Source organism: Falco rusticolus, chromosome 6 (assembly GCF_015220075.1).
Source record: "Falco rusticolus isolate bFalRus1 chromosome 6, bFalRus1.pri, whole genome shotgun sequence".
Taxonomy (NCBI): Eukaryota; Metazoa; Chordata; class Aves; order Falconiformes; family Falconidae; genus Falco; species Falco rusticolus.
In genome coordinates this window covers 20,217,650-20,233,481 of record NC_051192.1, presented here as the reverse complement: position 1 = coordinate 20,233,481, position 15,832 = coordinate 20,217,650, and the positions used below count along the sequence as shown (strand labels likewise).

Below are 15,832 nucleotides of genomic sequence, written 5' to 3'. Positions count from 1 at the left end.
GTTACATATATGCTATTATCTATGCCTTATGAATGTGAATTTGTTTTGGTCAAGTTGAAGGCTGGCATTTGACTCATTTATTTCCATATTCATATTTCTTGCCACAGCTGAAGTTGACAGAAAATAGGGGACTAGCCGCAGCATTTGAAATCAGTATCATGGGGACCTGCGGGATTGTGTCCTCTCTGATTCTACTCTATCCAGAATACCAGTTTTCTCCTTCTGAAAAACTTTGTGCCAGTGTTTCATGTGCTACAAATGACTTTGATTTGGCAACAGGCAGGCATGCACCAGAGTGCCTTCATCTGGACAAGGCACAAAGCTCTCCTCTCCCTTTCCTTCTGCTTCGCTGCTACAGGAGGATCCAATACTTTCAAACCCATCGGCGTCTTTCAGACTGCAAAACTTTTGAACTCCTTTGACATCACTCAGAAAGGCCAAATACGTGCTTCCCAGGCAGCTTATTGAATATATGCAAGTCCTTCCACTCTTCTCAAGATTAAATTAATTTTCCACCCCTGGAAAAAGAATTTTATCTGCACTTATGCACCTTTCCAACTGCTTGGGTTTTTGGTTTCCCTGTTGAAATTTAGACTTTGCAAAGCAGCAACTTTTGCAGCCAGTTGTGGAGCCCTGCAGCTCTCAGCTCCGATATTTTGCCACAATTAAAACTAAAGGGGAAAAAAAAAAGAAAAAAGAAAAAAAGGAGAAAGGGTAGAATTCAAACTCCCACAGAAAGAGGCAGAAGCAACAGCTGGAGAAGGAGCACGTGGAAGGAGTACATATCAAATAGGGGGCGGGGGGGGGGGCGAACCCCAAACATAAAAGAGGGGAGACTGCAACCTACAGAGGACAGCACAGAAAAGATGGATATGATGAATAAACACACATGCATGGGTAGAAAGGGAAGTGTGGGGGGGAAAGACCTTCAGTTTGGCTTCCCCAGCCTGCTCGCGGGTCTGGCGGTGAAACGCCTGCCTGCTGTGCAACTCAGCCCAAGGCAGATCCCAAAATGGGAGCTGGGACCTGCTTCCTCAGCTTGCCAGAGGTTTGTCTCCTCCAGCAAGTAGCTGGCCCCATGGAGAGGAGCCGGCTGGTTTGCCTGATCCTGTAAGGATGGGGTGGGTGAAGCCATGTATGTCCATATGGAAGGGACAAGTGCAGGGGACAGAGCATGGAGTATCTTTGTGTTAGGAGAGGGACAGGAGACTGCAGGGGGGGTGGGGGGGGTGGGGGAGTGGGAGGGCACTGAGGCCATGTGAGGTCAGGGTGCTGGGATGTGAGGTCAGGGTGCTGGGGTGGGCTTAGAGACCTGCTGCTATGTGATGGGGGACCTGCGGGGTGGGAGAGGAGCCTCCCTTCCCCAGCATGGCCATAGGAGGAGAAAAAGCAAAGTGAAACCCAGAGGGGGACCTGGACCTGGCAGGTACCAGGCGGCTGCTGGAGGTGGGAAGGGGGGAGATGACAGTCTGGCTGGCAGAGTGGTGGTCCCCGGGAGCTGAGGGTGAGGAGGTGGTGTGGACAGGGAGGTTGCACTGCAGGACAGGGGTTTGAGGGCCAAGGCAGTGGGCTGGGGACCTGATTTGGGAGTGGGGTGGGGTCAGCAGAAGAGGCCCCAGCTGGGGATGGTCTGGAGGATGCTGCTGTCAGTGCATAGGGGCTGGAGGAAGAAGCACTGTGGATCCCGTGGGTGCGAATGCAGCGGGGGTGAGCAGAGGAGCAGTGGGTGCCAGTGCAATGTGACTGTGGCAGCAGGAAGTGCTGGGTGCCAGTACAGCCAGGATGGGGCAGAGGCCAGCAGCAGGTGCTGGGGCAATGGGAGCGGGCAGAGGGCAGCAGGGCGTGCTGGTGCCACGGGAGTTGGTGCAATGGGAGCGGGGCCGAGGGCAGCAGTGGGAGCAGGTGCAAGGTCAGCTGGTGCAATGGGGAAGGGGCTGAGGGCAGCAAGACGTGCAGGTGCAAGGGGAACTGGTGCAATGGGGAAGGGGCTGAGGGCAGCAAGAGGTGCAGGTGCAAGGGGAACTGGTGCAGTGGGAGAAACCAGAGGGCAGCAGAGGGTGCTGGTGCAAGGGGAACTGGTGCAATGGGGATGGGGCAGAGGGCAGCAGGGGCTGCTGGTGCCAGGGGAATTGGTGCAGTGGGAGAAACCAGAGGGCAGCCGCGGGTGCAGGTGCAAGGGGAACTGGTGCAGTGGGAGCGTGGAAGAGGGCAGCAGGGTGTGCAGATGCAAGGGGAACTGGTGCAATGGGAGCTGGGCAGAGAGCAGCCTCAAGTGCCGGTGCAAGGGAGTGGGCAGGGAGTAGCGTGGGGTGCTGCTGCAAGGGGAACTGTCGCAATGGGAGTGGGGCAGAGGGCAGCAGGGAGTGCAGGTGCAATGGGAGCGAGGAAGAGGGCAGCAGCGGGTGCTGGTGTAAGGGGACTGGTGCAGTGGGCAGCAGTGGGTGCAGGTGCAGGAGGTGCAAGTGGAACTGGTGCAATGGGAGCGGGTGCAAGGGGAACTGGTGCAATGGGAGCGGGCAGAGGGCAGCAGGGGGTGCAGGTGCAAGGGGAACTGGTGCAATGGGAGCGGGGCAGAGGGCAGCAGTGGGAGCAGGTGCAAGGGGAACTGGTGCAATGGGAGGAAGCACACGGCAGCCGTGGGTGCAGGTGCAAGGGGAACTGGTGCAATGGGAGCGGGCAGAGGGCAGCAGTGGGAGCAGGTGCAGGAGGTGCAGGTGCAAGTGGAACTGGTGCAATGGGAGCGGGTGCAAGGGGAACTGGTGCAATGGGAGCGGGCAGAGGGCAGCAGGGGGTGCAGGTGCAAGGGGAACTGGTGCAATGGGAGCGGGGCAGAGGGCAGCAGTGGGAGCAGGTGCAAGGGGAACTGGTGCAATGGGAGGAAGCACACGGCAGCCGCGGGTGCAGGTGCAAGGGGAACTGGTGCAATGGGAGCAAGCACACGGCAGCCGCGGGTGCAGGTGCAAGGGGAACTGGTGCAATGGGAGCAAGCAGAGGGCAGCAGTGGGAGCAGGTGCAGGAGGTGCAGGTGCAAGTGGAACTGGTGCAATGGGAGCGGGTGCAAGGGGAACTGGTGCAATGGGAGCGGGCAGAGGGCAGCAGGGGGTGCAGGTGCAAGGGGAACTGGTGCAATGGGAGCGGGCAGAGGGCAGCAGGGGGTGCAGGTGCAAGGGGAACTGGTGCAATGGGAGCGCGGCAGAGGGCAGCAGTGGGAGCAGGTGCAAGGGGAACTGGTGCAATGGGAGCAAGCACACGGCAGCCGCGGGTGCAGGTGCAAGGGGAACTGGTGCAATGGGAGCAAGCAGAGGGCAGCAGTGGGAGCAGGTGCAAAGGAACCGGTGCAATGGAGCTGGCAGCGGGGGTGCAGGGGTGCGGGGAGGGAGCGGCACCGAGCGCGGGGGCCGAGGGCGCGGGGCAGCACCGCGGGCGGTGCCCGGTGCCCGGTGCCCTGCGGCGGCCCGGCGCGCTGTGTGCCGGCGGGGTCCGGCCGCGGCGCTGCCCCGCTCGGTCGCTAGGCGGCCCGGCCCGTCCTGCGCGGGCGCGGAAGCGCCGCCCCCGGAAGCGGCGGGCGGGCAGGCGGGCGGGCGGCGGGTGGGGGGGTGCCGGGAGTGGGGACGGGGGGGGCAGAGCGAGCGAGCGCGCCCGGCGAAGGGGCCGGAGACGCGGCGGCGGCGGCAGCAAGATGGCGGCCAAGTCGGATGGCGGCGGCGGCGGCGGCGGCGTGGGCTTCGCCCAGCTGCACAACCTGGACGAGGCGGCGGCGGCGGCGGCGGCGGGCGTCTGCGGCGGCGGCGTCGGGGCAGCGGCGGCCGAGGGCGCGGAGGAGCCGGGCGGCAGCAGCTCCTTGCACATCTGCCACTGCTGCAACACGTCGTCGTGCTACTGGGGCTGCCGGAGCGCCTGCCTGCGGAACCTCTTCGGGCGGGCGGCCGCCGCCGCCGCCGCCGAGCCGCTGGCCCCCCGCCCCGCCGCCGAGGGGCCGCCGCGGGCGCCGGAGGCCGGCGAGGCGGGCGAGCGGCCGTGGCTGGACTGCCTGTGGATCGTGCTGGCGCTGCTGGTGCTGCTGGGGGACGTGGGCACGGACCTGTGGCTGGCGCTGCACCACTACGGCCGGCGGGACTACGTCTGGTGCGGCCTGACGCTGGCCTTCGTGCTGCTGCCCTCGGTGCTGGTGCAGATCCTCAGCTTCCGCTGGTTCGTGCAGGACTACACGGGCGGCGGGCTGGGCGCCGTGCAGGGCCTCAGCAGCCGCGGGCCGCCCATGATGGGGGCCGCCGGCCGCCGGGGGGGACCCGCCGGCGGGGTAGGAGGAGTCGGCGGCACCGCCACCCCCGGGGCGCAGCGCCTCTGCAGGATCTCCGTCTGGGTCTGGCAGTCCGTCATCCACCTGCTGCAGATGGGGCAGGTCTGGAGGTAAGGCGGGCGGCCGGGGACCCCCCCGGACCTGGCGGGGAGCGGGGATGGCCGTCAGCGCGTCGCCCGACATGGCGGTGGGGCGGCGCGCCCCGGGCGCGGGTCGCTGTGCCCCGGCCCAGGCGGGGCGGGCGGCGCTGTCACCTCGTGGCCTGAGGTGGATCGGCGGCCCCTGGCCCCGGCGGGGCGGGCGGGGGCCGTTGTCAGCTCCTAGTCTGGGGTGGACGTGGGTCGGTGTCACCGGGCTGAGGCGGGGCGGGCGGGGGTAGCGGTCGGCTCGGAGATGGACGCGGGTCAGTGTCACCTCGTGGCCCAAGCTGGACGTGGGTCGGTGTCACCTCGTGGCCTGAGGTGGGTCGGTGCCCCCTGGCTGCGGTGGGGCAGATGGGCGTCACTGTCACCTCGTGGTTTGAGGCGGATGGGGGTCACTGTCCCCTGGCTGAGGTGGGGCCTGTGGGGGTCAGTGTCACCTCGTGGTCTGAGGTGGGTCATTGTCCCCTAGCTGAGGTGGAGCAGATGGGCATCACTGTCACCTTGTGGTTTGAGGTGGAGGTGGGTCACTGTCCCCTGGCTGAGGTGGGGTGGATGGGCATCACTGTCACCTCACGGTTTGAAGTGGATATGGGTCAGCATCATCTCATCGTCTGAAGTGAACGTGGGTCAGTGTCATTTTGTGCTTTGAGGCGGAGGTGGGGTGGATGGGGGTTGCTGTCACCTCATGGTCTGAGGTGGACTTGGGTCAGTGTCACCTCATGGTCTGAGGTGGTCATGGTTGGTGCAGTGTCCCCCATGTGGAGGAGGGGAGATCTGGGAGTTACTCCCACTTCGGGTGAGGAGAGACCCAAAGGGAGGACAGATTCCCACAGAATGAGCCAGGGGGTGTGTGTGCTGAGGTGGGGGGACGTGGGGGTCGTTGTCACCTCATGGTCTGAGGTGGACATGGGACAGTGCTCCCCCAGGCAGAGGAGTTGTCGGGGCCCCCCTTGTGCTGAGAGGACATCCAAGGGGAAGAGAAGTTCCCTAAAAAGGTGTCTGTGGGGCTGAGGTGGGAGGAGTGGGCTTCATTGCTTCAAGCAGGACGTGGGTCAGTGCCCTCCGTGTAGAGATTTGCGGTGACCCTTGCTTCACTGAGGAGAGCCCCAAAGGGAGGAGAGATGCCCCCCCAGTGAGTGTGTGGGTCTGGGGAGAAGGGAGTAGGGGCTGCTGTCACCTCATGGCCTGGAGGGGAACATGGCTCAGTGCACCCCGCAGCATGGGGGGGTGGAAGTGGTTCTAGCTCCATGGGGCTGTAGATGGTGCCTCAAGGGATGGAGTGGGCTCTCGTCACCCCACAGACATGGGGCAGGATGGGGAGGGCGGGCTGGAGCTGCTCTTCCTGACGGGGGATGGTGTGTGTTTGGGGGGACACCCCATGCTTGACAGCGTGAAGGCGGGCCTGGGGCTGGGGGTGACCCTTGCACCAGCAGTGCTGCAGAGGGAGGTCCTGTGGCCCTGGGCAGGGCTTGCCCCACCGCTCCCCTGCTGGAGCTGGAGAGCAGAGTGGCAAGAAAAAGGCTCCACAGAACACAGGGGGCTTCTCCAGAGAGGGTCTGTGGTGGGGGCAGGGGGCAGACCCTCGGCTGCCGAGTGCTGGGATGTGCTGTTCCCAGAGGGCTGGTGTCTTGGCATGGATCGAACCCCCTGTAGAGGAGGGGATGAGGGGTTGCATCTGCCCCTGATTGCTTCTCCCCACCTGACGGAGAGGGAGCCCCCTGGTTTGCTGACCCCCCTGGTGCACCGAAGGTGCAGGTTGTGGGAGTGGAAGAACACAGCATGATACCTTGAATGTGGCTTTAGCAAAAGAAGAAACCTTCTTGGCCAGGTGGCAGGGGAGTGGGGATGGTGTTGGGGTTGCTGGTGTGAGACAAGGTCAGGGACGGGGACTGTTTCCCCCACCCCAGCAGGAGAGGTCCTGGGGTAGAGAAGACACTGGCCGGAGGAAGGGTTTGGGAAGTGACCCCGGGCTCCATGAGAATAAAAAAGCATCTTCCAGAGTGAGCTGGAAATTGCGTTATCCTCCCCAAAAAGAGATGTGGGAGGAGGCGGGGAGGGATTCTCCAGGATGAAAGCCTGTAGATGCAAACACCACCACAGAGATGTCGGTCTTACAGAACGGGGTGTTGTAAGGACAACTGTAAAGACCTAGCATGGCCCAGCATCCTCTGAGATGGGGCGTGGGGTTTTAAGTTGGAAGGGGTGGTTGAGGGAGGGTAGAGGGAGCTTTCAGGGTTCTGTCACGGGGTGGTGGATGCACCCCTCCACCCCATGGATGGGTTAGACTGTGGGGAAGAGGCTGCAGATGGGGTTGAATAGGTCTTGTAGCTTTTAAAATAATCCTTAGGGATCAGAGAGGGTTGTGTGTTTTGGTTTTTGGTTTTTTTTTTAAGAAAACCTAAGGGGTGAAGGGGAGAGGATCTGTGTGGGAAGGGTGCATGAAATGTATACCTAGGAAATAAGCCTATGAAATCGTGCAGCACAACAGCAACATGCATATTTCTTCTGCATCTTCAATGTCATTTGTGTAGCGTTCAAAGCACATTTGTTCTCAACTTCTGCTTGTGGGTTGTTCTTTTTTTGTTTGTTTGTTTTGTTGTTGTTGTGGCCAAGATTTGGGCTGGGGGATGGCGGGAGGGGGATGTCTGCGGGTGATGCATGAAGATGATGAATTAGTATGTGACCCTTTCTCCTGCTTTCCCTGGTACTCTCGAGTGCTGATCCCATCAGCAAAAGCAGTTCTTGATGCAGATGCTCCTCTGGCAAGTTGGATTTTTCCCCTCTTGGAGCCAGGCAGAAGAATTTGTTGTGTATTAGCTGTGGTGAAAGCTGGTGTTCGCAAAAATACTCCATGCCTTGGAATACTTGAGTGAACAGGTAGGGAGGGGGATGCTGAAGGGATGCAGGCAGAGATGGGGAGGGGTGCATGTGCAGGGGTGATTTTTTTTTTTCTTTTCTTTTTGCTCATGTGAAGAACCAACGCTGAAGTTGCCCATGCTTTTCCCTGCTTTGTTAATGCAGAGGAAAAACGTTTGGTTCCAAGGCTGTGCAGGGCTGGGACTGCCAAAAGGGACTGAAAAGAAGCTCTATGGACCGGATCACGTTAGGTTAAATAAAGGAGCTTTCTCCTCTGTTGGTTGCTAATCCCTCTAGCACATGGCTGCTGCTTTTTAAGGCACACTGGGCAACACTGTCAGTGTGGAGCTGGCTCCCAGTACCTGACCAAAACAAGAATTAACTTCATGGGATCTGTGGGCTAGCCTCCACGAGGGTGTCTTCTTGCATTCCCACTGTAGCTATTACAAACACCATTAAAATTAGTTTTGAATGTGGTGATGGGACTAATACCAGAAAGCAGTGCTCTAGCGGTGTTTGCCTGCAGCTAAGTCGCTTTAAGCTGGTGAGAAGTTTTGACCTGGGGATGAAGGAGGAAGACCTGGGACGATGTAAGTTAGTGCGTAATGCACCCACTGAGCCAGGTTTCCTGCGTGATCATGGATACGCGCTGTGACTTGCACATAGCGTAGAGGCTGTTGTGGCTGTTGCTCAGCAGCTGGAAGCGGTGTCATAGAGAATTGGGGGGGGAGGAGGGCAGGTTGGACTTGTACTGAAATCCTTGTCCTGAATATGTTAGGTAATCTGGGGTTTAGTTTGGGGGATAGCACAGTTCCTATAAGGACTTCTTTTCCTAAATGTTGCGAAGACTTGCTGGTAAGATGATGAATAAATAACATTTTATGGCAGAAATATAAATGTACATCAGCCTCTTATTTTAGAAGGGTTGTCTCTTCATTTTGTCCGGACTGTGGGAGAAGTAGCTTGTTTTTGAGCAGTCTGGATGGGGGCTTTATTTTCTGTTCATGTTCTCTCTTGTCCTGTTCAGAGTGTGAATTGTGACCAGGCAGGAGTGCTGAGGAGGCAGTGCAAGTATGGGGCAGGGAGCAGTTAGTGATATTTCTGGGTTTTTTGTGGTTGTTTCTTGCTCAGCTGAGAACCAGAGGCTGTGTTAATACTGCCTGCCTATAGTGGTTGCTGGGAAGAAAGTATACATATATGTTGTAAAAATCTGTGTGTATGTATACATATATGTATATGTGTCTCTCTATATTTTTAATTCATGCTTGAAGTAGTATGATCAACTAACTGCTTGAAGTAGTTGGCATTCCAACTGATAAAGCTCAGGTCCTGGCATTTTTACCTTTATAGATCTACAATTTTCTTCTTTGATCTCACATCTCTTAGATTATCTTGAGGACTAGAACAATTCAGCCAGGCTGTCCAAAAAGCAAAGGATGCCAGTTGGGGCACGTTACGCTCACTATTGAGCTGCTGCGCTGCAAGCTGCAGAAGGGCTGTTCATTGAGGAGGGATGTTGCAGTGCTGTGGTTTTGCTGGAAATAGGCGAAAGGCGGGCTGGCTGTCAGAGCTTGCCAGGGCTGTTGCTTTCGCTGAAGCCATTCAGCTGTGTAAATTCTGGAGAAATAGTTTTGACCTGAAGTTTTTGTATCTTGGATGGTTGCACAAGTTGTATTAATGACAAGAGTCTAACTTCTATGTCTGATGTACCTTTCTTTAACCTCTCTTATAAGTGGGTTAGTGGGTCATGATTGCTGTCCTGGAATACAAGGTTTAGAGTATAAAGTACGATCCTTTGGGTTGCGGCATGCTATTAAAGAAAACATTATTGGATTCCATTGGATTAACAGTATGTAGAGTTTGAGCTAAAATGAATGCTGATCAGCTGGAAATCGCTGTGTCTGTTAAACTGTCAGTAATGGTAAGTTTTGTGGCTTGAATGTAATATGTTTGTAGGTTTTGCTTTTAAAACTGATTTGAATACATATTTAGAAGGAAAACATCCTGTAAAAAAAACCAATCAACCAAATCAGAGCAACCTTTGTCACTGTTTTGACATTAAAACCACCTTATGTATGTGTGTGACTAAAAGAAAAATTCCTGAAATTCAGGCAAAGGCTTGACATCTTGTTCATTAGTGAAAAGGCCAAATTTATGAGTTGTTCATCTTTCGGCATGCCTGGAGGTGGAAGGACGAATCAATGGGTTTAAACGGAATATGGGGTATTTAATTACTATGTAATGAGTGGGTTTAGGCTCTACTAAAATACTTTGTTCTGGGATGAACGTGAGTTAGATACATGCTACTTCAGATAGTTAAAAAATACAGGCAGCTACAACTCTTTAAGATAACCTACCCAAGTCCCTGGAAGTGGGAGACATCTGCTTGTCAAATGACAGATGAACGAGAAGCTGCTGACCTAATACTGCCTCATTGTCTTGGTTTGCGATGATCAGCTCTGTAGAGACGTTCTGTAAATTTACTGCCTTCCCTGGCATACTCAAATGTTTTTTTCAGCTTTTTCTGGTTAGCTTGTCTGGCAGCTAAGTTTTTCCCTTTAGCCAAGTTTTAACAGCTTGCTTTTATAGTATGGAGTTTTGTCAGCTTTTGACAAGTTGGCATAGAGAAGACATTCTGGGATAGATGATAAATATGTTCTCCCTACAAAATCGGGTCTGGGGTATATGGTGGTGGTTTGTTTTTGTCAGCAAGGTGGTTCTTCCTTCCCAAAACCTTACCCCCTCTGCCTCCATTTCTAAGAGTTTTCCATGGGATCTCTGGGCTTTGAGTGTAGTGGTCCAAAGACATTGAATCTGAAGTGCAAGGCAGGTAGGTTTTGTGTGTTGGAAAATCACCATCATCATAATGAAAAAAGGCTTTATCACTTGAGTAGGGTCTCCATTGTTTGCGGGGTGGTGGTAAGGCTCTGTGTCTTGTTGAGTGCTACCCACTAGAGGGGGTCAAACCACAGACGTTGAAGCAGATCGGCGGTGCCAGCCTTGGGAGGGCAGAGTTTTCTCTAAACGTTTTCTTGGGAGAAATAACTGTTCAGCCCTTGACCTGTTGGGAGCTCGCCTTCCCATGTATTTCAGCGTTTCTGCAGTGACAGCATGGCTTGGGTAGGTGGGTGAGTGGGATTCAGAGGAGAAACTGGAGTTTGGTTTCCTCTTGGTTGTGGGGTCTCCTTCTCTGGAGACATTCAAAACCTGCCTGGACTCAATTCTGTGGAGCCTGCTCTGGGAGAACCTGCTTTAGCAGGAGGTTGGACTAGATCTCCAGATGTCCTTTCCAACCCTGACCATTGTGTGACTCTGTGGAGGTGCTGTTGAGGAAAAGCCATGTGGGCAGGAGGTGCTCCGTGGGTAAGGTGGCTGTGCAGTGACAGCAGCTAGTCACCTCTCTGCTGTGGTATTTGGGGAGGAGGAAGGGGAAACAGAAATGCTTTGGTGACCTGACTTTGTTCTTACTGGAACCAGCATGAAGTTCCTATGGCTTTCAAGGCAAGGACACCGGTGCTACGTGTTTTCAAGAGACCATCTCCAGGAGTCCAATAACTGTAAGAGCAGATGGCTGCTTTGAAGTTGGGTTGCAGGCTGCTTTACTAAGTGCTGCTACCCGCGTGGTCTTTGACCAGAGCGTCCCTTTTCAGTTGCTAAAGCTTCATGCTGAACTCTAGGAAAGACGGTCATGCCTTTTTTTTCCAAGTGCCCTACAGTTTCCTCTTTAATGCCAGTGGCAACCTAAAAGTGCCTTTCCTGGTGGAGGAGAGGCAGGGTGCCAAGGGAGGGGGGAATGATGGCTCATCTTTTTTGTATGTTGAAATTATAAGCTCTCTATTTTCCACCTTTCTAGACACTTCCATTTTGCTTTTAGCTGCATTGAGCTAGCTATATTCCTTGCAGTGGTTCTCCTCTCAGTACAAATGTAGGTTATTCAGGGAGCATTTCTTTTAATGAAAAGGATGGAGGTAGAACTGATGGTGATAAAGCATCACTTTGGAGGAGAGCTGCTTTTGCTGTCTTGAGACTGCAAGGAACAGAAATTGGATGTCAAATGTGTAATTTTCTTTGGGGAATGAAGGTGAGCCTATGGACAAGTCTGGATCCCTCACAGAACTTCTCCGTGTACTTTCATTTAGCTTTATTTCCCTTGAATCCTGACTTGATTTTTAGCACCTCACTGTCATGAAAATCAGTGGTCGTATAAGCCAGTGTTTTAATACCTGAAAGGTTTTAGGCAGAAGTAACTATGAATCAGAGTAATGCTTTGGTATAGCTGGGGATAAAATTAAATTGTGATTAAAGGTATAAGCAAAGAACATGTGCCAAATATTGTTACTTCATTGACCCATCTTCTTCTGATGTGTTGGGATTCGGTCTGATGCCCTAGTCTGCTATGCCTGCTTTAGGGCACTGAGATGCTTTTCCAAACTGGATCTCAAGAAAACAGGGAAAGAACTTCCCTGGGGGAGAAGGATCTTTAGAAAATCCTGAAACCTAGTGGCAGTCCAGCGGTAGAAGAACAGCTGTGTTTCTTACCCCGTGGAGCAGAACAGCCTGATCTTTGCCAGGCAGGTCAACAGGCACATCCCATGTCCTTGGGGACAGGTCTGCCTGCAGTGTCAAGGATGCTCCGAAAATCTGGTTTGTGGGACTGAGCCAAATGGCTGTGACCCAGGGCAGCTGGTAGCAGCCTGCTGCAGCTCCTCCTCATGGCTTGAACTCCCCCGACTCTGCGGATCTGTATTGCCCATCACCCTATATCCTGGTTTCAACCTATGTTTGGTTATCCATAACTGCTGTAGTGTAGGAGCCACATCTTCATTGCTTGAGAGGAGTCTCAGGAGTCCCCTGGGCAAATCTGACCTGTGGACTGAGTGCTTTCATTATTTTGGTATAAATGGGTGTATTACTCCTTGCATCCGTGTCTTGAAGCCCTAGCTGAACCAGCAGCTCTGTTAGAGCAAAATTGGATCTCGTCCAAGAAACAAAAAATAGAGTGAGAGGCAATCTTAAATGTGTCCCCAAAACTATAATGGGACCTGAAGACTGTGCTTCTCCTCACATCTCCTTTCTTTTGAAATCTGTGAGAGCTCAGGTTCACCCATGACATATTCACAATCTGTCCTTAAGTGACTTCAGCTGCACAGAAGATCTTTTGTGGAATTGGCAGCTTCACTGAAACCTCCTGTATCCAAGTCCAGAGCCTTTATTGCAAGGACCTCCTCTTCCTCTGCTCCGCTCTGCTTGCGCAATTGCACGTTATGATGATTCGGTTTACCTGCTGTGGAGGTTGTTGCGGATTTTTACATCCCAAATAAATATCTGAGTATTGTACCGCCTTCGGCACAGGATGGGTTGAGAGAATAGGCATCTTCTCACTTGTTCCAAAACCCCATGGGAAATGGGACTTGGACAGGAGTGCATCATAAATGCTGCCTTAGTGCCCTGCCGTAGATGATCTGTGAACGGGGACTAAGGAAAACAAGCTGGTTGTGAACAGGCTTAAATTAATACTGCAGAGGTCTGTACTCATGCTGGAAAACCTCAGTAGGCTGTTCTGCTATATCACCTTTTCTACCTTTGGAGGTCATCTTGATGCGGGAAAAAAATTGCTGTAAAACCCTCACCAATTTGGCAGAACTCTTATTAAAAACTCTTCAGGAGCCACAATGCAAAAGGCTTTGGCACCTGGAGCTGCCTTTATCACCTTTCTAATTAAACCTGTGGAAAAAGCAAGTTGAACCCAAGTGATGGAGGGGTGTGGCCAGCTGCCGGGGCCTTCTTCAGCTTGCAGGTCTTGCTCAATGAGGTTTTCTATAGGGCAGCAGTGGGGCAGGGATACCAAGCCATGCTTCTGCTTGCACAGTGGGTGCTGGACTTTGTGGCTGTCTGCAAAAAGAGAGGAGTGATAGGCTCCCACATCCTCTCAGTGGATGGCTCAGGCTTGTCTGCTAAAACAGGGGGTTGACAAGTATCCCTGTGAGTTTGCAGAGAATTCCAGTGTCTGGGAAAATCACCATTTCGCCAGTTTCTGTTATAAAAGAAGAACAGTTTAACTCTTTGTGCTTGGTTACCCCCCGCCCGCCCCCCCCCCCCCCCCCCCCCCCCCCCCCAGCAGTCTTGGATGATAGGACTGGCAGTAATACATTGCCTGGTGTACCAAACACGGAAGACAGCAGTGAAGCACCAGGAGTGGTTTTTGAGTTTGGGATTGGAATTCATCCCAGTTATGTCTAAGCGAAGGAAAAAAGAGCAACGGAGGCCGATGTTGTTGAAGTAAAAATTGTGAAGAGTGGTATAAGCAGAAGGCATTTAAATAATGTAAACAGTCTGGCATGGGGGGAAGGATGGGAGGCATTCCAGAAACAAAGGGAAAATAGTTCTAAAACATGGCTAAAAATATACCAACTCTTGCATTCCAGAGATTATCTCAATTAGGGCTTTTTCAGTATATCTTTACAACAGAATTGTAGGAGTTCACAAAAGATAATAGAGGCTATGAGATATGGAGAAGTGATATTAATTTGTTTAATTAAAAGGATGAAGAGCTCCCTAAAATAAGATTCACTTATCTTCTGTTGTAGGGAGGAACGAGGTTGTATTCAGAAAACCACGACTTGTAGCATTGTAGTGTGGGGAAAGCGTGGCGAGAACCAGGGCTGGGAGTAAGAGCCGCCTTCTTCAGCCTCAGCAGTTGCTTGCTCAGTGACTTTCAATAGTAAATCCTTTCCCATGGGATTAATGTGCTATTAGAGCCAAATGGTATGGTTTTACATTTCCAAGAGGATTTTGTCCAATATTGGGGGAGCAGAAATTGGATGTTTTCTTCCAATGGAAAAAAAAATATTCATGTGCCAGAACTTTCAGGTGCACGCAACACACTTTTAACAGGGCATCTGTATGTGTGGAGCTGTGCATGTATGTGCTCGATGTCCTCCTTGGTGCTGTGCTAGTGTGTGTCAGAATTTATGTCCAGCCTCAGCTCTGCGTATACTTCACTTGGCATGGGGGAGAGGCATGCATTTATATCCAGCCATATTTTAAGAAGTGTAGGGGGAGGCAGTAGGGGCCAGGGAGGAGGAGAAGACCCTCGTGCAGATCTAAATTAAATTAGCCCCCCCTGGATGTATATTAAAATGTTAAGTAGCACTAAGCTCTGTATCCCAGCTCAGCAATATTGCGAGGCACTTTATTGCTTTAATGAAGGGATAAAATAGAACCTGCAATTATAGTAATTTTTTCTAATTGAATATTTTGCTTTATTCTTTCTCTTTCAAAGCATGACTGTAAGTACTAGCCTTCATAAAGCTTTGGAAATATTTATACTTTCCCTTTCTGGCAATGGGTGTAAATACGCTTTTTTTTGGGCAGACCATTTCAGTCCCTTGTGGCTGAGGAGCCGAATGGCTCTGGAAACTGGTGGGCAATAAACCTTTCTCTGCTCGTTTTAACCAATTGCCATTATCACTGGAAAATACTAGTTTTCCATCTGGTGGTGAGGGGGGAATGTGGTGTTACAGACTAAATGTTTTCCATCGCCATACCTGGGTTTGACGTGATTGTCAGGTGTCTTTTTAATTAATTTATTGTCCATGCTGGGCTGGTGCTCAACAGCTGCAGCCAGTCTCTTATCCCCAGGCCGTGTTCTCCATGGGCAGATGAGATCCTTGTTTTCTGCCACCTAGGCAGAGTTTGGGGAGGAGGATAGGGAAAAGCACCTTCTGGATCTTGCTTGAGCAAATGGTAGGTAAAAGCCAAAGCTGAAGGGCAAGGACCTTTTGTCCCCGTTTGAGGACTGGTGGTGCAGCAATGCTGACCGAAGGGACAGGGCATTGAACTTGAAACACTGATGGTATAATTGGGTGTCGATTGAAGTTTTCGAAGTAGCCAGTTTTGGTGACACAAAATGCCAGTGTTTCAAACTGAAGTTCCTACCTCCAGCTCAAGCCTCAAGCAGGCAGAAAAATGCAGATGAATTAACATAATAATTGCATTGTGCATTCTCTGTGCTGAATCTCTGGTTTAAAGAGGGAGATTTGCTGATACTTCCTCCACGCGTACACTGGTGATGGGATGCTATCAGTTTTACGCTGTTGCAATAGCTGTCTTCTTGTCTAAAGGGAACTTTTATCCAATAAACTGCTTATCGCATGTAGTTGTCCTTTCATCTAGCGTGGGTGGTGTGTGACGGCTGATTGAAGGCGCAGTATTGTGGTTCATTTATGAATATTAATGAGGAATGGAAATAATTTGGAACAGTGTGCGCCCACGACTCTCGAAGCACTGGCTGCAGAAATGCATCCGTTCTTCCCTTGCAGGAGACCTACGGCTACAAGCCCAGGGAAGACATGAACACACATTGGGATGTAAGGTCACCATATACGGGCTGTCATGCCGACGCGTTGACTTGGTGATACGGGAAGAGGTTGCTTTAATGCTTTATTTCCTGGGGTTTGTTACACCTGGGCTGGGGAAGAAACGGTTTCTTTGGAGAGAGCTGCAGCAGCGCTTTGCCAAGTCATGTGCATCA

The 15,832-nt window shown here is 52.7% G+C and overlaps 1 protein-coding gene across 1 annotated transcript in view; it reads left to right on the top strand.

The window, feature by feature from the left end:
* Positions 1 to 3,679: 3,679 nt before the first annotated feature.
* The window catches only part of XKR6 (XK related 6), a 181,864-nt gene continuing 169,711 nt past the window's right edge, over positions 3,680 to 15,832 (top strand). The window contains exon 1 of the mRNA XM_037391666.1: positions 3,680 to 4,410. Within this exon, the coding sequence (XP_037247563.1) occupies positions 3,680 to 4,410 (731 nt within the window). The remainder of the gene's footprint in view (positions 4,411 to 15,832) is intronic.